This window comes from Indicator indicator, chromosome 18 (genome assembly GCF_027791375.1).
Source record: "Indicator indicator isolate 239-I01 chromosome 18, UM_Iind_1.1, whole genome shotgun sequence".
NCBI classification, from domain to species: Eukaryota; Metazoa; Chordata; class Aves; order Piciformes; family Indicatoridae; genus Indicator; species Indicator indicator.
In genome coordinates, this window is record NC_072027.1 from 17,905,020 (window position 1) to 17,926,853 (window position 21,834).

The following is a 21,834-nucleotide window of genomic DNA, read 5'->3' on the forward strand; positions in this document are numbered from 1 at the left end:
ATCAAGAAGGCTGGAAGAGACCTCAAAGATCATTGAGTCCAACCTGTCACCCTAAACCTCATGACTATCTAAACCATGGCACCAAGTGCCACGTCCAATCCCCTCTTGAACACCTCCAGGGATGGTGACTCCACCACCTCACTGGGCAGCCCATTCCAATGGCCAACCACTCTCTCTGTGAAGAACTTTCTCCTCACCTCCAGCCTAAACCTCCCCTGGCGCAGCTTGAGACTGTGTCCTCTTGTTCTGGTGCTGGTTGCCTGGGAGAAGAGACCAACCCCCTCCTGGCCACAACCTCCCTTCAGGTAGTTGTAGACAGCAATGAGGTCACCCCTGAGCCTCCTCTTCTCCAGGCTAAACAGTCCCAGCTCCCTCAGCCTCTCCTCATAGGGCTTGTGCTCAAGGCCTCTCCCCAGCCTCATTGCCCTTCTCTGGACATGCTCCAGCAATTCAACATCTTTCCTAAACTGAGGGGCCCAGAACTGGACATAGCACTCAAGGTGTGGCCTAACCAGTGCTGTGTACAGGGGTACAATGACCTCCCTGCTCCTGCTGGCCACACTATTCCTGATGCAGGCCAGGATGCCATTGGCTCTCTTGGCCCCCTGGGCACACTGCTGGCTCATGTTCAGGCAGCTGTCAACCAGTACCCCCAGGTCCCTTTCCACCTGGCTGCTCTCAGCCACTCTGACCCCAGCCTGTAGCTCTGCATGGGGTTGTTGTGGCCAAAGTGGAGCACCTGGCACTTGGATTTGTTGAATGCCATCCTGTTGGACTCTGCCCATCTGTCCAGCCTGTCAAGGTCCCTCTGCAGAGCCCTTCTACCTTCTAACAGATCAACACCTGCTCCCAGCTTGGTGTCATCTGCAAATTTACTGATGATGGACTCAATCCCCTCATCCAGATCATCAATAAAGATATTGAACAGGATGGGGCCCAGCACTGATCCCTGGGGGACACCACTAGTGACAGGCTGCCAGCTGGATGTGGCACCATTCACCACCACTCTCTGGGCTCGGCCCTCCAGCCAGTTCCTAACCCAGCACGAGTGCTGCTGTCCAAGCCACAGGCTGCCAGCTTGGCCAGGAGTTTGCTGTGGGGGACAGTGTCAAAGGCCTTGCTGAAGTCCAGGTAGACTACATCCACAGCCTTTCCCACGTCCACCAGGCTGGTCACCTGATCATAGAAGGAGATCAGGTTGGTGAGGCAGGACCTGCCCTTCCTAAATCCATGTTGGCTGGGCCTGATTCCTTGGCCATCCTTCAGGTGCGCAGTGATTGCCCCCAAGACAATCTGCTCCATGATTTTCCCTGGCACTGAGGTCAGGCTGACAGGCCTGTAGTTCCCAGGTTCTTCTGTCCGTCCCTTCTTGTGGATGGGCATCACATTGGCCAGTTTCCAGTCTTCTGGGGCCTCTCCAGTGAGCCAGGACTGGTGGAAAATGATGGAGAGAGGCTTGGCCAGCTCATCGGCCAGCTCTTTCAGCACCCTAGGATGAATCCCATCAGGTCCCATGGACTTGTGAATATCCAAGTGACTCAACAAGTCTCGAACTAATTCCACATGGATTTCAGGAGTACAACACTGCTCCTTGACCCCATCTACCAGTTCAGGAGGCCAGTTATCCTGAAGTCCTCCTGCCTTACTGTTGAAAATGGAGGCAAAGAAGGTATTTAGAATCTCAGCCTTCTCCTCGTCCTTAGTTACAATGTTACCCTCCACGTCCAATAAAGAGTGGAGGCTCCTCTTGCCCCTCTTTTTAGCATTAATATATTTATAAAAAAGCTTTTTGTTGTCCTTCACGGAAGCGGCCAGTTTAATTTCTAACTGTGCTTTTGCCTCTCTAATTTTTCTTCTACATGATCTAGCAACATCCTTAAACATATCACTAGTTGCCTCCCCCACTTTCCAGAGGCGATAAACCCTCTTTTTTTTCCCTTAAATCCTTCAGGAGCTCCTTGCTCATCCAGGCCGGTCGTCTTCCCCGCCAGCTCGTCTTACGGCATGTGGGAACTGCCAGTTCCTGTGCCTTTAGGAGCTCCTGTTTGAAGTAGGTCCAACCATCCTGGACCCCTTTGTTCTTAAGGGCTGTTACCCAGGGATCTTTCCGAATAAGTTGCCTGAACAACCTGAAGTTTGCCCTCTGAAAGTCCAAAGTGAGGGTTCTGTTACTGCTCCTCCCTATTTCCCTGCATATTGAAAACTCCACTATCTCATGGTCGCTGCACCCTAGACAGCCTCCAACCATCACATCTCCCACCAGCCCTTCTCTATTTGAGAACAGCAGATCAAGCAGAGCCTTGCCCCTGGTAGGTTCACCTAAGAGCTGCATCAGGAAGTTGTCATCCATACACTCTAGGAACCTTCTGGACTGTCTCCTCTCTGCTGAATTAAGTTCCCAGCAGATGTCTGGTAGGTTAAAGTCCCCCACAAGGACAAGGTCTGATCTTGAGACAGCTTCCAGCTGCTTATAGAATATCTCATCGGCCTCCTCATCCTGGTTGGGTGGTCTATAACAGACTCCAACCAGGATGTCAGTTTTCTGTGGCCTCCCTCTGATTTTAACCCATAAGCATTCAATCCTTTCATCTGCAACCTCGAGTTCTGAGGCATCAAAAGATTCCCTAATATACAGGGCCACCCCTCCTCCTCTTCTCCCTTGCCTGTCTCTCCTAAAGAGCTTATAACCCCCCAGTGTGGTACTCCAATTGTGAGAATCGTCCCACCACGTTTCTGTGATGGCAACTACATCATAGTTCTCCTGGTGAACCAAGAGTTCCATTTCCTCTTGTTTGTTGCCCATACTGTGTGCATTGGTGTACATGCACTTCAGCTGGGCTGCTGATTTCACCAGTTTATGTGGTCCTCCCTCCTCTCCAGGGAGACTGGTTTCCTCACCCGCCCCCTTCAGACCTAGTTTAAAGCCTTCCCAATGAGTCCTGCCAACCCCAGTGCCAGCACCCTCTTACCCTTTCTAGATAAATTCAACCCATCTAGGTCCAGCAGGTCGGGTGCAGTAAGAGTTGCCCCGTGATCAAAGAAGCCAAAATTCCGCTGCTGGCACCATCTCCTAAGCCAACTGTTGATGGTGTGGCTCTTCCTGTTCCTCTCAGTGTACACCACTGCTGCTGAGGGAACTGAGCAGAACACCACTTGAGCTCCTGCCCTGTCAATCGATTTCCCAAGGGCCTTAAATTCCTTTTTAATCTTCCTGGTGCTGCTCTTTTCAATTTCTTCACTTCCAGCCTGGATTACCAGCAATGGGTAATAGTCAGAGGGCTGGATTAGTTTAGGTAACCTTTGGGTGATGTCCCTCACCCGGGCCCCAGGTAGGCAGCACACTTCCCTATGGGATGGGTCGGGACGACATATGGGTCCCTCTGTTCCCCTCAAGAGAGAGTCTCCAATAACTATAGCCTTCCTCTTTTTCTTTGTGGCACTGGTCCTTAAGGTTTGGGGGAGCTGCTTTGTCTTTGGCATCTCCTTGATTGGTTCCTCTACAATACTCTCATCCACATTGCCCTCAGCCTGCAGAGTCTCATAGTTATTGCTCAAGGGCAGCAGGGGAGGGGAAGAGGGTCGGGGTGCATTCCCTTTGCTTCCCCTGACAGGGACCTGTATCCATCCTCCACTGCTCCCCTCAACTGGAGGGGGTTTCAAAGCCTCTTCCCACATATCCAACTCCCTTTCACATTCTCGTATGGTCTTCATTTGGTTTGCTTTTGTTTCTGCTGAAGGTTGCCAATGAAACAGATGTCAGAGCTCAGATTCGATTGCAGTTTCGAGATGTAAATGGAGAGCTCTTGGCTGTCCAGAGATCCATGATCTGTACCCAGAAAGGCAAGAAAACAGAGTTTAAAACACTGGAATCTGTCATTACTAAAACAAGGTAAGCTGCTGGGGATATTTTCTTCCTTTCACATGGAGATGTTGGTTCACAGCTGGCTGACTGTGAGCCAGCAGTGTGCCCAAGTGACCAAGAAGGCCAACAGCATCCTGGCAGGTATCAGAAACTGTGGCCAACAGGACCAGGGCAGTGATTGTTCCCCTGTACTCAGCACTGGTGAGGTCACACGTTGAATACTAGGTTCTGTTTTGGGCCCCTCGTTCCAAGAAGGACATTGAGGGGCTGGAACAGGTCCAGAGGAGGGCAGCGAGGCTGGTGAGGAGGCAGGAGCACAAGTCTTGTGAGAAGCAACTGAGGGAACTGGGATTGTTCAGCCTGGAGAAAAGGAGGCTGAGAGGAGACCTCATTGCTCTCTACAGCTGCCTGAGAGGAGGTTAGATTGAGGTGGGGCCCAATCTCTTCTCGCAAGAGCAGCAGGACAACAGCAAATGGCCTCACATTGTACCAGGGGAAGTTTAGGTTGGACATGAGGAATGATTTCTTCACGTAAAGAGTGGTTTAGCCCTAGACTAGCCTGCCTATGGCAGTGGGGGAGTCCCTGTGACTGGAGGGGTTTCAAACCTTGTAGATGTGGTGCTGAGGGGTGTGGTTTAGCCATTAACCTGGCAATGCTGGATTAATGGTTAGACTTGATCTTAAAGATCAGCCTGAAGAATTCTGTGATTTTAAGATCAGTTTGGATTTTCATATTTTTTGTGTAGAAGAGGAGAAAATGTCACAATGGGTTCCTTGAAATAGCTACCAGTGCTCTTAGATTAAAGCTATGTCATTTCATCACTTGATCTGTTAGTTGATTCAAAAATCCTACACTTGATACAACTTTAGGAACTACTTACCATAGACTCGTTTGGGTTGGGAGGGACCTTGAAGATCACCTAGTTCCAAACCCCTGCCATGGGCAGGGACACCTCCTACTAGACCAGGTTGCTCAGGGCCCCATCCGACCTAGCTTTGAACACTTCCAGGCTTGGAGCCTTCACATCTTCTGTGGGAAACCTTTTCCGGTGCTCAAACTTCAATTTATTTGTGTTGATAATAATAATGACACATTTTGAAAGTAGTATTGTGTGATGTATGTTGGTTTTACCTCCTTCAGCACCATTTTCAGTTCCAGGTCATTGCTGGCCCCTGTTTTACTTCCATCTCCACTAATTAAAAAGTGTGTTGAGGGCAGTGATGCCATCCAGAAGGATCTTGACAGGCTTGGAAGGTGGGGCAGTGACAACTGCATGAGGTTCAACAAGTCAAAGTGTAAGGTCCTGCAGCTGGGTCAGGCCCGTTCTAGACACAAACCCAAGCTGGGTGCAGAGTGGGTTGAGAGTAGCTCTAAAGAAAAAGCCTTAAGGGTGATGATTGCTGAGAGGCTCCCCATGAGCCAGCAGTGCCCTCATGCAGCCCAGCAGGCAGCTGTGTGCTGGGCTGCAGCCAGAGGAGTGTGGCCAGCAGGGCAAGAGAGGGAGTTCTGCCCCTTGACTCTGCTCTGCTTGGACCCCACCTCCAATCCTGCCTCCAGTTCTGGTGTACCCAGCACAAGAAGGACACGGAGCTGTTGCAGCTGCTCCAGAGGAGGCCACAAAGACGATCCAAGGGCTGGAGCAGCTCTGCTATGAGGACAGGCTGAGGGAGCTGGGGTTACTCAGCCTGGAGAAGAGAAGACTCCAGGGAGACCCTAGAGATGCCTTCCAACACCTGAAGAGATCCTACGGGAAGGCTGGAGAAGGACTTTTTGTAATGGTGTCTAGCAATAGGACAAGAAGGAGTGGTTTGAAGCTGAGGGAGAGAATAGATCTTAAGAAGAAGTTCTTCAGTGTGAGAGTGGTGAGATCCTGGAACGGGTTGCCCAGGGAGGTTGTGGATGCCTCCTCCCTGGAGGTGTTCAAGGCCAGTTGGGATGAGGCCTTGAGCAGTTGAGTCTAGTTGAGAGGCAGGGAGGGTGGAGTAGATGGTCTTTAAGATCCCTTCCAACCTAAGCCATTCTATGATTCCTTCAGGGTCATTTTTATTCCCTCTGTTAGCTTTGCATATTGAAAAAATGTGTGATAGTCTTGCCTACAAATACTGACCGTGCTGTGTGTTGAACGTGGGAACTGCCTGCTTTAAGATTGTTGTTGCTTCATTTTCTGGTGGGTTACAGTGAGATGCTGCTGCTCGAGATGCAGTTTGCTTTTCAAAGGATATGCTGGTAACTTCTTTGGGGACCTTCTTTATGTCCATAGGCATGGTGAGAAGGTCAGCCTGAGTTCCAAGTGTGCAGAAATCGATCGAGAGATGATCAGTGCCCTTGGTGTGTCCAAAGCAGTGATCAACAACGTCATCTTCTGCCACCAAGAAGAATCCAACTGGCCACTAAGTGAAGGGAAGGCCCTCAAGCAGAAATTTGATGAGATCTTTTCAGCAACAAGGTGTGATGGTTTTAAGACTGTCTTTTTAGTTTTTCTTCACAAAGTTCGAGCAGGGAAAGTGAAAGAGTGTAAATAAATCACTATTGGGTGTAAGAGAGCACAGTAATGATTATTCTAAACACTTCCATTGGAGAGAGAGAAATGTTTAAGGATCACTACTCAAAACAAAGTCTCTCAGTCTCAGCTTGCTTGGCTTCTGTTTCTTCTCCTGGCTGAAGATAACATATTGACCTTGACAAGCTAAGTCTAACAGCCTCTCTACTTCTTGGCTCTCTCTGCCTTCTGCTAGGGGGGCCTGGGGGCAGACCTTCTGGCTGGGGGGAGGCACAGCCCCTTGAGGGGGCTAAGGGGCTTTGTTGTTCCTTTTTGTTGATTGTACATATTTGTGAATGTTGTGAATAGTGTATATTTGTCCCTAGTCATTGCATTTCATCATAGATTGTAGTTTTGCCTGTAAAATCCAGCTTCATTTGCTTCAGGACTGAGCTAAGCCTGGTTATTGTCGGTGTGGGAGGGGGATTTCAGCTCTCACACTGTTACACAAGGTTTTTCTCTTCAATTACGTAAAAGCTAAGTAAGAAATGTCTTTAGCAGTATAGGTGTGTTGAGAATGTCTAAGGCATTGTTTGATATCTCGGTGTTCATACAATCAGAGAATACTTTGGGTTGGAAGGGATCTGTAAAGCTCATCTAGTCCAAACCCCCTGCAGTCAGCAGGGACATCTGCAACTAGAGCAGATTGCTCAGACCTTCAGAACAGGCAGTGGTTCCAGGGATGAGACATCTGCACCTCTCTGGGCAACCTGAGCCAAGGTCTCGCCAGCCTAAGTGTAACAAAAAAAAAAAAAAGAAAAAAAAAAGAGTTGCTGTGTTGCCAACAGGGTCTGAAACTTTCTTTTTTAAAGGTATATTAAAGCCCTCGAAACTCTCCGTCAGGTAAGAATGAAACAAAGCTCGAAAGTCAAAGAGTGTCAGACAGAACTGAAGTACCTAAAACAGAACAAAGAGAAAGCACAGGAAATCCAGGATCACCTGAGCAACAGAGAGGCTCAACTGATGGCTTCTAAGGAGAATGTAAAATCTATTGAGAGTCAGCTTGAACCCCTAAAGGTAATTTGCGTAACACTGGCATTTAGACTTCAATACAAAACCTCAGTGCTGAAGAACAGAGGGAAATGGAAATGTCTTGGTTAAATTCTTACACCTTTTTGTGGTGCTATCTAATCCTTGGCTCTGAAGCAGAACCAAACGTAATTAACCTGGCAGATGATGGTCTAGTCTGGAAACAGTCACTGGATGTTGAAGAGGATGGTTTGGAAATTCTTGAGGTGGCATTGGGGGTTTGTTAAAGTATCACTTTCTCAAGTTTATATGGGAACTAAAACTGCTATATCATAGTACCCCAACATGGTGGGGGTTGGAAGGGACCTCTGGAGATCATCCAGTCCAGCCCCCCTGCTAAAGCAGGTCACCCACTGCAGCTTGGCCAGGATCACAATGGCCAGGTGGGTTTGGAAGCTCTCCAGAGAAGGAGACTCCACAACCTCTCTGGGCAGCCTGCTCCAGGGCTCCAGCACCCTCACACCAAAGAAATGTCTTTTCCTGTTCAGATGGAACCTCCTGGGTTCCAGTTTGTGCCCAGTGCACCTTGTCCTGTCCCTGGGCACCACTGACAAGTTTCTGGCCCCATCCTCTTGCCCCCCACCCTTTATCTCTTGCTGAGCATTGCTCAGATCCCGTTTGGGGCTGCTCTTCTGCAGGCTAAACAGCCCCAGGGCTCTCAGCCTCTAAGGTTTTACACCTAGAGCAGCTGTAGTGTGTAGGACAAGAGATTATAGGATTCCTAAGCTGGTGAGGTGCTTCACTTACAGCATTGTTTCTTTACAGAGTTCTCTGGCAGCAGTGGAACAGAATCTCATGAAAGTAATGAAGCTGGACAACGAAGTGAAAGCCCTGGAGAGCAGGAGGAGGCAAATGGAGAAAGACAATCAAGATCTGCAGCAGAAGATGGAAAAGGTTGGCTTTTAAATTGCATGCTGCCATCCTTTCAGCTGAAGAATCAGCCTGTCTTTTGCTGCCTTGTTTTAGCTAATATGGGACAGCTCCTGATCTTAATATACTTCACCTTCCTGGAGATTCTTTTGTTTCTCTCTGTTAAAATAATTGTCAGTCTGCTGATGTGATTGTGGCAAAGCACCTAAAATTATCTTGGAAAATGGGAAGAAATTCCAGAGTGGTAAAAAATTATATTAATTGGTTCTATCAGCCTAAGAAAAATAAATTTTGGTGGTAAAAAATTAGATTAATTTGCTCTACCAACCTAAGAAAAACCAGATGTTGGTGGTAAAAGTTAGATTAATTGGTTCTATCAGCCTAAGAAAAATAAATTTTGGTGGTAAAAACTTAGATTAATTTGCTCTACCAGCCTAAGAAAAAACAGATTTTGGTGGTAAAAGTTAGATTAATTTACTCTGTTAGCCTAGGAAGAATAGATTTTCTTCTTCCAGTTTTTCTTGGAGCTTTTTATCTTACAGAAATTCAGTGTAGGAGGTGGCTTATGTTTTATTTCTTAGTCCTTAAATTCTGTTCTGTTAAAAACTCTAACAATATTAATTGGCTTTATTTCTAACATGATATTAATTGGCTTCTAAATGGCCTTGCAAAGCTGGCACTATTGTGTATTGTATTTGATGGACAGGTTTTTCAAGGAACAGATGAACAACTAAGGGACAGATATGAGAACCACCAGAAAACAGTGAAAGAGAAGGAGAAGAGGTTGTCAGACTGCAAGCATGAGTTGGATAGAGCCAGCAAAGAGTGCCAGAGATTTAACAGTGAGAAATCAGAGCTGCTTGTTGAACGAGGTATTTTAGACTTCTTCTCTAATCTGCTATTTATTTTTGCAGCCTAATTAAGATCTGAACTGGATCTACTGGTAAGAACTGAGGGGATTTGAACTGCACAACCCCACTAAACTATGAGTTTGGGGTCATCTGCAGATGGACATCACACAAATGGACAGGTCTGAGTGTTCCTCTCTTGGAGGTTTTAGTGTTCTGTTGTTCTGACCTCTGATTACATCAGGCAGTTCCTTTGTTCTTTATAAAGCTATCCCAAATGCATGATTTATGGTGACTTGGATCAGTGTCAGCCTTGGCTCACAACGTGGTTGTGTTCACTGTCTGAGCTCTGCTTTCTTTAGGTGATGAAATTCCTCCAAAGCACAGGGGGTTGGCTGAGTGTGTCTGAACAAGAGAAAAAACATGAAAGAGAAAAAAAAAACATGAAAGCTGAAGGCTTGGCATGCCTAATGGTTCAGCCTGGGGCTGGGTGCTGGTCAGAATGCTGGGAGGGCTGGAAGCCCTCTGCTGTGAGGCCAGGCTGAGAGAGTTGGTCAGCCTGGAGAGGAGAAGGCTCCAGGGAGACCTTCTGGTGGCCTTTCAGTGCTCAAAGAGGCTGATCAGAAAGCTGGGAACAGACTTCTGAGCAGAGCCTGTTGTGACAGGACAAGGGCTGATGTCTTAAACTAAAAAGGGAGATTTAGGCTGGATAGAAGGAAGAAATTTTTTTCCAGTGAGGGTGGTGAGACCCTGTCCCAGATTGCTCAAGGAGGTTGGAGATGCCCCATCCCTGGAACCATTCCAGGTGATGATGTTTGGGGCTTGTGAGCAACCTGCTCTAGTTGCGGATGTCTCTGACTGCAGGGGTGGGGGTCGGACTAGATGAGCTTGAAAAGTCACTTCCCACCCAAACCAGTCTGTGGTTCTGTGATTCTACATCGTTTTCTTGCCGTGCAGGTCGTCTCCAGCTGCAGGCAGACCGTCACCAGGAGCACATCTCCACGAGGGACTCCCTGGTCCAGTCTCTGGCAGCCCAGCTGGGGCTCGATGGCTTTGAGCGAGCACCCTTCAGTGACAGGCACATCACCAGCTTTCACTCCTTGGTGAGGGAGAGGCAGGACAGAGATGCAGAAGCTGCAGAGCGTGCCATGGTAAGAGCTGTGCTGTTCCAGTAGTCTTGGTTGTAGGATGTCACTGGTCCCTGTGTGTCCTTGGAGAATCACAGAGCCCAACCCAGAGCTGCCAGGTCACCACTAAACTGTGGCACTCAGCACCATATCTATGCCTATTTTGAACACTTCCAGGGACAGAGACTCCACCACTGCCTTGGGCAGCCTCTTCCAGGGCTTAACCACTCTTTCAGTGAAGAAATTGTTCCTCATGTCCAACCTAAACCTCCCCTGGTGCAACTTCAGGCAGTTTGTTCTCATGCTTTGCTGACCCCACCTGGCTCCAACCTCCTTTCGGGGAGCTGTAAAGAGCAATGAGGTCTCCTCTCAGCCTTCTTTTCTCCAGGCTGAACAGCCTTGGTTCCCTTACCAGCCCTGTTCTCCAGACCCTTCACCAGCTTTGTTGCCCTTCTTTGGACATGCTGCAGCTCCTCAATGTCCTTCGTGGAGTGAGGGACCCAAAACTGAACGCAGTACTCAAGGTGTGGCCTCACCAGTGCTGACCTGCTCCTGCTGGCCACACCACTGCTGATCCAGGCCAGAATGCTGGTGGCCTTCTTGGCCACCTGGGCACACTGCTGGCTGATCTCCAGCTGCTGTCAACCAGCACCTCTGAGTCCTTTTCTATTGTGCAGTTTCCAGCTGCTCTGGCCTCAAGCCTGGAGCACTCATGAGGTTGGTGTGACCCAAGTGCAAGATCCAGCACTTGGCCTTGTTGAACCTCATCCCATTGGCTTTGGGCCATTCATGGTTCTAGAAGGAAGAGGAAGAATCTTGAGGGGGGGAGAGGATGCTGAAGCTTTTTTTTTGTTTTTCCTTCTGGAATTCTTTATTATGGATTCACAGAGTCTCAGAATGATAGGGGTTGGAAGGGAACTCTGAAAAATCTTTGAAATGGCCTGAATCTTTCAGTGGAAATTAGTTTTGGAGCTAAGAGTGGGCATCAAATAGTCTGAATTGACACAGTTCTTCAGATAGGTTTTTCTCAGCAGCCCTCTCATGCAGCTGGATCACTGACAACCCTGAGGAAGAATTCCAGTGGCTAAAAAAGAAACAACTTTTTGTTGAAGTCATCTTCACAACAGAGTTGCTCTTCCAGAACACTGTGTGATGTGTCTGCATTTACCTGTCAAAAGATTTCAGCAGGAAGTTGACAAGTTTCAGTTGTCTGAACATTTCAGTGTCTACTATTAAGTAGTGAGCAGCTGCAGGCTAGTGTGGAGAAATGGATTTGAATGTTGCTTTGTTATGAAATAAAAATGAGTTTGTTATTGCTCTCTTCTTTCAGAGAGAATATGCACGGAAAGAAGCAATGAAACAAAAACAGATAGAGGAGATAAGGGACAAGAAAACTGGCTTGGAAAGAACCATTGACCTGAAATCAGACATTCAAAATAAGAAACAAGTGGAGCTGAAGAATGTAAAACAGGAACTGCAGCAGCTGGAGGGGTTTTCAGACAGGATGCTGGAGCTGGATCAGGAGATTGCCAAGACAGTAAGTTAATGTCACTGAAAAAAAAAACTTATTGTGCTGGTTTGGGGCCAGACAGATCGTCTCTTGCCCCGAAAGGGACAAAAGAATGAGACTCACACAAACGGATTGGAGAGTGATGGAAAGTTTAAATGGAAAAGCAATTGGTGAAGCTACAGAGAACTACAAACCACAAAGCATAGTGACAAAGAGTATCCCAAAGCGTACAGAACCCCTCACAGTATTCCCAAAGCTTCCCAATCCTTCCCTTCTTCCCACCTGAGGGTAAACCCAAACCCCCCAGGGCTCTTTCTTCCCCCTCCCGCTGCTAGGCAAGTCTCAGGCTGGCCAGGTCTGAGACTGCCCCCCCCTCCATTCTCCTCCTGGCATTAGGCCTAGACAGGCCTAAGAGGCCTTGAGGATACTCCCCCGGCATTACCCGATAAGAGAGGACATCTCCCGTGGGAGCAGAGAGGGAAGAAAGAGGAAGAGAATGACTTTGCAGATGGCCTTATAGGGTGCAGGATTTATGGGTAGAAATACGTCGTTTCCTGTGTCCACCCCTGTGGGTGGGCACCCAGGACACCAGAGGTGTATCTCATGCGGCAGTGGCAGGGGGCACCCAGCCTAAACTGCCACATTCCACCCCTTATTTCATACCCATAATTCCTGCACCCAAAACATATCATCAAATTAGAAACAACTTTCAGATGACATGTCTGGCAAAGTCCAAGTCTCCATCTGGGCGTCCTTCCAAAGAGTCTCTCCCTCGGGCTCAGGTAACAGTTCAGTCCAGCTCTTCTCCCTCATCCTGTGGAACCTCCCAGCGACGCAGAGTTCATTCTTCTGCACGGTGAACTCTTCATGGATCCGATGGAGCATCCTGGCCACCTGGAAACAACCTCATAACTTCTCAATCAAACATTTCTCCATCCACTCAAGCGGCATGTTTCCACCCCCCGGGGCAATCGAGTCTGAGCAATCAGGCTCCTCAACTCGACTCCTTCCACCCCTTGCAGGCAACAGCACGCTGAGACTTTCCAAAGCTGCACGGACCTTTCCCAAGCCCAGTGCTGACCGCTTCCAGCCGCGGCCCGAGGCTAATACGGATGCACACCACGCACAGGCACACCGCTCCCCCTGAGCGTACGCATGCCAAGGCATGGAGGCATCCGGCTACACAGCCCTCCCCCGGAGAGGGAGTGGCTGCACTGCAACCCACCGAGAAGAGAGGCGGAGCCAGGTGCTAGGCGCCATTTTCGGAGCGCGTCCGAAAATCAGGGGAGAGATAACAGCGAGAGCCGCCGTCACCTCTGCAGCCGCGGTACAGATCAAAACCGCCGCCACCCCTCGGGCCACAAGAGCGGCTTTTCCAGCCAAAGCTATACTCGCTCCCTGGGTCCTCGGAAGCAGCTTTTGAACTGGAGCCACCGCCCGCCTTCTTGAGTTGCGGGAGCCACCGCTCACCGCCCCGCTGCGGCTAGCCCCCACCGCCGCGGGACAAGCCGACCCTGGTCTGCTTCCGACTGTCCCTCCCCCTTCCTCGGCTCCGCGCCGCTCTGCTCGCCGCTGGCGCCGCGGGGAACAAAAGGGAAAGGGGCAGGCACCGCATTCTTAAGCTTTCCCCCAGTGCCTGCAGCTATAGAATCGCCGCTGCCGCTTCGGAACAGCAGGAGGGATTCCACGCCACGGCTACGCACCAGGGTGTCCCCTCGGAACCCATAAAACGCCCACACGGTCGCCCCAGCACAAAGCCTTGAGCCCAGCCACCAAAACCCAACAACGCCCAGATACCATTTTAACTTTTCCACCCCTGCTCTTCTCCAATCCAATTTGCAGAGTTCAGCACAGGACCCATCCTCTGCTACCAAAAATCTGTGCTGGTTTGGGGCCAGACAGATCGTCTCTTGCCCCGAAAGGGACAAAAGAATGAGACTCACACAAACGGATTGGAGAGTGATGGAAAGTTTAAATGGAAAAGCAATTGGTGAAGCTACAGAGAACTACAAACCACAAAGCATAGTGACAAAGAGTATCCCAAAGCGTACAGAACCCCTCACAGTATTCCCAAAGCTTCCCAATCCTTCCCTTCTTCCCACCTGAGGGTAAACCCAAACCCCCCAGGGCTCTTTCTTCCCCCTCCCGCTGCTAGGCAAGTCTCAGGCTGGCCAGGTCTGAGACTGCCCCCCCTCCATTCTCCTCCTGGCATTAGGCCTAGACAGGCCTAAGAGGCCTTGAGGATACTCCCCCGGCATTACCCGATAAGAGAGGACATCTCCCGTGGGAGCAGAGAGGGAAGAAAGAGGAAGAGAATGACTTTGCAGATGGCCTTATAGGGTGCAGGATTTATGGGTAGAAATACGTCGTTTTCTGTGTCCACCCCTGTGGGTGGGCACCCAGGACACCAGAGGTGTATCTCATGCAGCAGTGGCAGGGGGCACCCAGCCTAAACTGCCACACTTATAAAGAGGTTTGAAATAAGAGCTTGTGGTTTTAGCATTGAAAGACAAAGAGACACACTCCACAAACCTTGATTCCATCTGCTGCATTTTTGCCCTTTTAGAAAAAGACTTAAGTTTTATCTCTTCAGATGTTTTGCCTTTTGGGGCAAGGACTGTTCACTCTTTGTTGTTGTACAGCACATGCATAGATCATAGACCTTCTGCTTGGTGGGTTGTGAACAGGGCAGTAGCCACAGCTACTGGTGTCACAGAATCACAGAATGGTCTGGCTTGGAAAGGACCTTAAGGGTCATCCAGGTCCAACCCCCTGCCATGGGCAGGGACACCTTCCCCTAGCCCAGGCTCTTCAAGGCCTCATCCAACCTGGCCTTGAACACCTCTAGGGAGGGGAGGCATCCACAGCTTCCCTGGGCAACCTGTTCCAGTGTCTCCCCACCCTCACTGGAAAGAATTTCTTCCTGTTCTCCAGTCTAAATCTGCCCTCTTCTGACTCAAATCCAGTGTTCTTCATCTTATCACTACAAGCCCCTGTAAAAAGTCCCTTCCCAACTTACAGGCCACTCTCAAGGACTGGAAAGCCACCAGAAGGTCTCCCTGGAGCCTTCTGCAGGCTGAACAACCCCAACTCTCTCACCCTCTTCCCTTAGGGGACATAAATCAGTGAGTTTGCAACTACTGGCCAGAAAAACTTGACCTACCTACATTTTTCCAGCTATCTTATATGTGAAATGGTCTCTGCTCCTCCTTTGTCCTTAAGGGGAGACTCCTTACACTCTTTCTCTGCCCCAGTGTGGAGTTCCTCCCATGGGACACAGTCCTCCATGACCACCTCCAACACAAGTCATTTCCACTGGCTGCAGTTCATAGTGAACTGCTCCAGCAAGGATCCCTTTCATGAAGTGGTGTCCTTCAGGAACAGACTGGTCCAGCATGGGCTTCTCTCTCCACAGGGTCATGGGTCCTGCTAGGAACCTGTGAGCTGCTTGTGGAGTCACAGCCTCCTTCAGGTATCCACCTGCTCCACTATGGACCTTCATGTGCTGCAGGGAACCTGTCTCACCATCATCTTCATCATGGGCCAGGCAGGGGAATCTCTATTCCAGCTCTTGGAGCACCTCTTACCTCTCTTTGTTCACCAACCATGGTGTCTGCAGAGCTGTTTCTCTCACAAACTCTCACACTTGTGTTTCTTTTAGTTAGAACTGTATTGATTAGTGTAGTTATTTAAGTCTCCTGGCTTTTATTTGTACTCCAGGAGCATGAGCTGGAGAAGGCTGAGAGGAGCAGCAACATCAAAACACTGGAACAGGAAGTACAAACTCTGCAAAATGAGAAGATGAACCTGGACAAAGCTCTTAGGAAGCTGGATCAGGAGATGGAGCAGTTGAATCTACATACCATGACAATTACCCAGATGGATATGCTAAAGAAAGACAAAGTAATTTTTCTATCATCATTTTGTAAGAGAGGGACATGAAATTAATGCAGTCCCCTCAAGGGCTGTGGGCTCAGGTCCCCTCAAGGGCTGTGGGCTCATGATCAATCACGTGTGAAGCTTCTGTCTTGAGCTCACAGAAGTCATTCACTCCATGAGCATACTTAGTGACATCAGCTGAAAGATAGGAAAAAAAATTCATCTAAAATGCTCCATTTTCCCAGGGAGACAAAGAAGAGCAGATCAGAAAAGTGAAATCAAGACATTCTGAGGAACTGACGTCACTAATGGGCTACTTCCCTAATAAAAACCAACTTGAAGACTGGCTTCATGCTCAAAATAGAAAGATTAATCAGACAAGGGATAATCTTGCAGCCCTGAAGTAGGTATTAATTTAGTTCATTAGGTTTCCTTAAGTATTTGTGTAATTGTGAGTGGAAATGTTGGGAGAGTGTAATGTGCCTGTGAGTTTAATTTATTATTGCTTATTAAGGTGTCTGCAAAATCAGAGTGTCCTGAGGAACTTTGCTGGGCCATCTATTTTAAATTACACTATGAGCTAGAAAGGATGGACCAGATGATCCCTGGGGTCCCTTCCAACCTGGCATTCTGTGATCCTCTGTGAAGCTGTGGCACGTAGAGTCACAGACTGGTTTGAATTGGAAAAAGGACCTTAAATATCATCCAGTTCAACCCACCTGCCATGGGCAGGGACACCTCCTGCTAGCCCAGGTTGCTCAAGGCCTCAGCCAACCTGGCCCTTAACACCCCTAGGGGAGGGACATCCATGACCTCCCTGGCCAGCCTGTTCCAGTGTCTCCCCACCCTCACTGGAAAGAATTTCTTCCTAACCTCCAGTCTAAACTACCCCACTTGGTGCTGATCTTGGCTTAAGAACAAGTTATCACTACAGGTTTCCTGAAAAAATCCTTCCTGCTGAACAGCTCTGGAATACCCATTTCAAGTTAACCTCCCCTGGTTTTGGTTTTGCTTTAAACAGTTCAAAATCTGGGAGGGTTTGGGGGGGGGGGGGTTTGGTGCTAGAAGAGTCTCTGCTTTGCTGTTTCAGCAAACGGCTGGCGTCAGTGGAATCTGATAAAACTCACACCAATAAGGAGCTAAAGAAGAAAGAGGAGCAGCTGTATGATCATGAAACACGGCTCTCTGATGTCTGTGGAAGCCAGGATTTTGACAGTGACCTGAAGAAACTTCAGGATGACATTGAAAAAAGCTCCAAGCAGCGAGGTAACCTCACAGAGAGCTCTGCTTGCTTTGGTTTTTCCCTAAATGCTGTTTTAAGTGTAAGTCACAGGCAGGGATGCTGTGATTCTGTACCAGGACTGGTGCTTCACAGAATTATTGTGGTTGGGAAACACCTCCAAAACCTCCTTCTTTGAGTCCTACCACTGATCTGACACTACCCTGGCCATTAAACCAAGTCTCCTGGTTTCTTGAACACTTCCAGGGATGGTGACGCAACCACCTTCCTAGGCAGTCTGTTCCAATCCCTGACCTCTCTTGCAGCAAAGAAACTGTTCCTAATCGCCAACCTAAACCTCCCCTGGTGCAATTTCAAGCAAGTTCCTCTTGTTCTATCACCTAATGCTGGGGAGAAGAGCCCCCATCTTTCTCCAACCTTTCGGATAGTTGTAGAGAGCAGTGAGGTCTCCCCTCAGCCTCCTCAGGACAGCCATAGACACAAAGGCCAACCTAAGGGAGACTCCTGAAGCTTCTGATTTTCTAACAAATTTTCTTCACTGCTCTTTGTTTTGCACTGAAGCAGGCTCAGTGGTTTAAATTCTTGTGTTATGTGTAAATGAAGTATCTGCTTTGACTCACTGTGTTTGTGTAGATCTTGACCTCAAAAGTAAGGAGATATTTGAGGGTGTGGATCTGCAGGGGATAGGGACATGTACAGAGCCAGCCATTTAATGTGGGTTAGCCCCAAAGGGCTCCTACTGATTGAAAGAGAGGAATTCCTGCAGGAAGTACCCACTTCCACTGTAATTACTGTGGGATGAGCATCTTCAATTAAACAGCTTTGTAGAAAAATTCAGGGTGACAAAGGCTTGAGGAGGTGATGTAGGGCAACCTGCTGATGAAAGAAGGGACAGCACTGACTTCTGACCAAGTCATCTAAGGCTGCATGAAGAGTGCAACCAGCAGATTGTGGGAGGTTCTTTTTCTCTTTTGCTCTGCCCTAGTGAGGCCACAGCTGCAGTACTGGGTCCAGTTCAGGGTTCCCCAGTACAGGAGAGACAGGGAGCTACTGGAAAGAGTCCACTGTGGGGTACAAAGCTGCTGAGGGGCCTGGAGCAGCTCTGCTGAGAGCCCTGGGGGTGTTGAGCCTGCAGAACAGCAGCCCCAGAGGGGATCTGAGCAATGCTCAGCAAGAGCTAAAGGGTGGGGGACAAGAGGATGGGGCCAGGCTCTTGTCAGTGGTGCCCAGTGACAGGACAAGGTGCAATGGGCACAAACTGGAACCCAGGAGATTCCATCTGAACAGGAGGAGTAAGATTCCTTGGTGTGAGGCTGCTGGAGGCCTGGAGCAGGCTGCCCAGAGAGGTTGTGGAGTCTCCTTCTTGGCAGAGATTCCAAACCCAGCTGGACACTGTGATCTTGGGCAAGCTGCTGTTGGTGCCTCTGCTTTAGCAAGGGAGTTGGCCTGGGTGATCTCCAGAGGTTCCTTCTAACCCCTACCATGCTGGGTTTCTGGTTTCCTACCTTTGTGATTTTGTGAATTCTAATTTTGTCTTAGGTTGGATAGAAATCCCAGATCTGATGATACCTGTTTCCTAAACATCAAATCTTTTGTTTCTTTCTAAACCAGCTGTGCTTGCTGGAGCCACTGCAGTTTATTCCCAGTTCATTACACAACTGACTGAGGAGAACCAGTCCTGTTGTCCAGTTTGTCAAAGGATTTTCCAGACAGAGGCTGAGCTGCAAGATGTCATTAGTGATCTGCAGTCTAAGCTGCGCCTGGCTCCAGACAAACTGAAGTCAACTGAGGCTGAGCTTAAAAGAAAAGAGAAAAAACGTGATGAAATGATGAGTCTCAAACCACTCAGGTGAAGTACTTGGCAAACCATGTTGTTACAAGCTGTTTTCTTTCAAGTGCTTGGCTTTTGGTCACTAAAAATAATGCAGACATCAAGGAGGCTTTCTTTTAGGGCTAGTTAAGTCATTAAAATTCTCACTGATGAGGTAAATATTTTTGCTAGCATTTGATTTCCACTCATTTCGACTTCAAACTGTTTTATTTTTTGGCTATTTCTGGTCCTTTGGGGTTTCTCCTAAGAGTGAGGCAAGAAAAAAAGTGGTTGTATGTTTACTTTTCTACTGGTTGTTTGCACTACCCAGGCACAGTTCCCCTTCTTGTAGTTATCCTTTTAACTTAAAATGGTTTTGTTGCTACCAAAATGTGTCTCATACCACATCACCTTAAATATGTCCCTTAAAATTGAAGCAATGAAGGTTTGTGGAGACAGAGTGGGAACTGAAGCTGGTTAAACAACCTTTAATGGCAGCTTGATGTATGTCTCCTTTAACAATAGATTTTGTTCCTGGCAGTTTGTGGTGCTCTAGAAAAGTCTCTGAGTTTTAAAGTGGATTGCCAGTGCCATCTTGTTCTGGTCATGCAGTTCCATCCTTTGGGAATGCATCTATGTCCCTGAGACTAAAATAGCTTCAGTCCAGTCCAATATGTTTCATCAGTTACTTAAAAACCTCTTTTATGTTGTCTGGGGGGGGTGGGGGTGGTGAATTGAACTTACAGAGCAATGCAGAAAATAGGTAATAATAACAATTCAGAAAAGGTGCCTGCAATGTCTTCCCATTTCCAGGCTGAAGGATTCTTAAACTATGAAAATACTGGACAGGCTGTTTGGTTCTTGCCTCCTTTTCTCCTCCAAAAGACAATCAAACAACAATTTTTTTTTTGTCAGTGTTTTGGTTTGGTTTGTTTTTTTTTCAGCATCTGTATAGCATTTAAAATAAGAGTAGAGTGAAGAAGAGTAGGGCCAGCATTTAAATTAAGCCTAGAGTGTGAGTTTTCCTGCCAGTAGGTGAAGAGACTCCAGTTTAACAGCATTTAAATTAAGCCTAGAGTGTGGGTTTTCCTGCCAGTAGGTGAAGAGGGCTTCAGTTTAACAGCATTTAAATTAAGCCTAGAGTGTGAGCTTTCCTGCCAGTAGGTGAAGAGACTCCAGTTTAACAGCATTTAAATTAAGCCTAGAGTGTGAGTTTTCCTGCCAGTAGGTGAAGAGGGCTCCAGTTTAACAGCATTTAGATTAAGCCTAGAGTGTGAGTTTTCCTGCCGGTAGGTGAAGAGACTCCAGTTTAACAGCATTTAAATTAAGCCTAGAGTGTGAGTTTTCCTGCCAGTAGGTGAAGAGGGCTCCAGTTTAATAGCATTTAGATTAAGCCTAGAGTGTGAGTTTTCCTGCCAGTAGGTGAAGAGGGCTCCAGTTTAATAGCATTTAGATTAAGCCTAGAGTGTGAGTTTTCCTGCCAGTAGGTGAAGAGGGCTCCAGTTTAACAGCATTTAAATTAAGCCTAAAGTGTGAGTTTTCCTGCCAGTAGGTGAAGAGGCTCCAGTGTGAGAGCAGACCTTTGTTCTGAAACAGTCTGAAGAACGTGTGTTGGTGGAGGATAGAGCTTTTCCTTCACAAGAGGGCACTCCTGCACAGAGGATTTTGACCCTCTCATGAGCATTAGGTTTAATGAAGTTAAAATCCAGGAGATTTTTTGTCTGTTTGCTTGTTTCATCTCACCTGTCTAAACTGATGTGCCATTACCTTAGCTGGGTATGTAACACCAGACAGGGGCAATGGTTAAGGGGATTGGCTAAATTTAATCTACCACTATTAAATCCTATCACAGTGATCTTGAGTGTCTTGAACTTAAACTGCTGGTTTTGACAAAGGAAATCTGAATGGATTTGTATTTTGTTTCAGGCAAACTGTAGCTGAACTCCAAGACAGGGACATACCAAACTTGAGGAGCAAGATCCAGAATGCAAACAGGGATTTAACAGCCCTGAAGGCTGAGATAGAAGAACAGGAAACAACCTTGCAGACATCTATGACTGAGGAGGAGAGTGGCAAGGCATGTTTACAGGATATAACACTAATGGAAAGGTACCAGGTATGCTTTGGTAATTAATTTTCTTATCTAAAGTGATCATAGAACCACAGAATGCACTGGGGTTGGAAGGGACCTCTGGAGCTCTTCTAGTCCAATCCCCTGCAGTAAGCAAGGACATTGATAGTCACTTGCTAGCATTAAAATATGAGGCCTTGAGACCTTTCAAGCAAAGTAAAACCACTTTAAAAGACAGCAGGACATAGGTGAGCTTGGGACTAATTAAACTTCACGTTTTATGTAGTGATTTCTTCTTTTGAGGACCACAGAGCCCTTCTGATCCACTGCTGTGCTATAGTAACTGGGACCAGAGAAATAATCCAGAACTTGAGCATGACTACAAGTACATCAGAGTGGTTTTCAGTGCTCGTAGTCATCAGCTTCTACTCTCTGTGCTTTCATAGAATCACAGAATTGCTTAGGCTGGAAAAGACCTTTCAGATCATGGAGTCCAGCCATTAACCCAGCACTGCCAGGTCACCACTAAACCATGCCCCTCAGCACTGTATCTTACATGGCTTTGAAACCCTTCCTGGGATGGGTACTCCACCATTGCCTTAGGCAACCTGGGCCAGGCCTTGACAACCCTTTCTGAAGTCTTTTCACAAATGCTTTCCTGTTCTGTGGCAAAGGGGAATGGATATCCTACACTTACCCTGACACAGGAGGCTGTTTTGCACAGTCTTCAGGCCTTCATTAGCCACACAAAATCTCTGCTTGACTGAGAACCACAAGGACAATTGTGCAGATAACCTGAGACCAGGCAAAGGGCTGAGAACATCTCATAGGTGAGAGATGGCAGCACCTCTCGAGGCTCCAGTACTTCAGATGTCACAGGGACTGCTTGCACTGTTCTGAGGGGATGTCACAACCTATTCCTCCTATCCAACTGATTTCCTCTTACAATGAGGAATTCCAGGTCCGAGCAGCCTGTGGGGTGACACAACCTCGCTGCCAATGATGTCACATTGCTGCAGCAGAGGAGATGAATTTGAAGGTCTTGAGT

The 21,834-nt window shown here is 47.9% G+C and overlaps 1 protein-coding gene across 1 annotated transcript in view; it reads left to right on the forward strand.

The window, feature by feature from the left end:
* Positions 1–21,834, forward strand: part of RAD50 (RAD50 double strand break repair protein) — a 38,162-nt gene that overhangs the window by 905 nt on the left and 15,423 nt on the right. The window contains exons 3-14 of the mRNA XM_054389105.1: positions 3,738–3,889; positions 6,124–6,309; positions 7,215–7,419; positions 8,197–8,325; positions 9,008–9,173; positions 10,107–10,300; positions 11,607–11,813; positions 15,507–15,689; positions 15,911–16,068; positions 16,756–16,931; positions 18,517–18,754; positions 20,642–20,831. Coding sequence (XP_054245080.1) covers positions 3,738–3,889; positions 6,124–6,309; positions 7,215–7,419; positions 8,197–8,325; positions 9,008–9,173; positions 10,107–10,300; positions 11,607–11,813; positions 15,507–15,689; positions 15,911–16,068; positions 16,756–16,931; positions 18,517–18,754; positions 20,642–20,831 — 2,184 coding nt within the window. The remainder of the gene's footprint in view (positions 1–3,737; positions 3,890–6,123; positions 6,310–7,214; positions 7,420–8,196; positions 8,326–9,007; positions 9,174–10,106; positions 10,301–11,606; positions 11,814–15,506; positions 15,690–15,910; positions 16,069–16,755; positions 16,932–18,516; positions 18,755–20,641; positions 20,832–21,834) is intronic.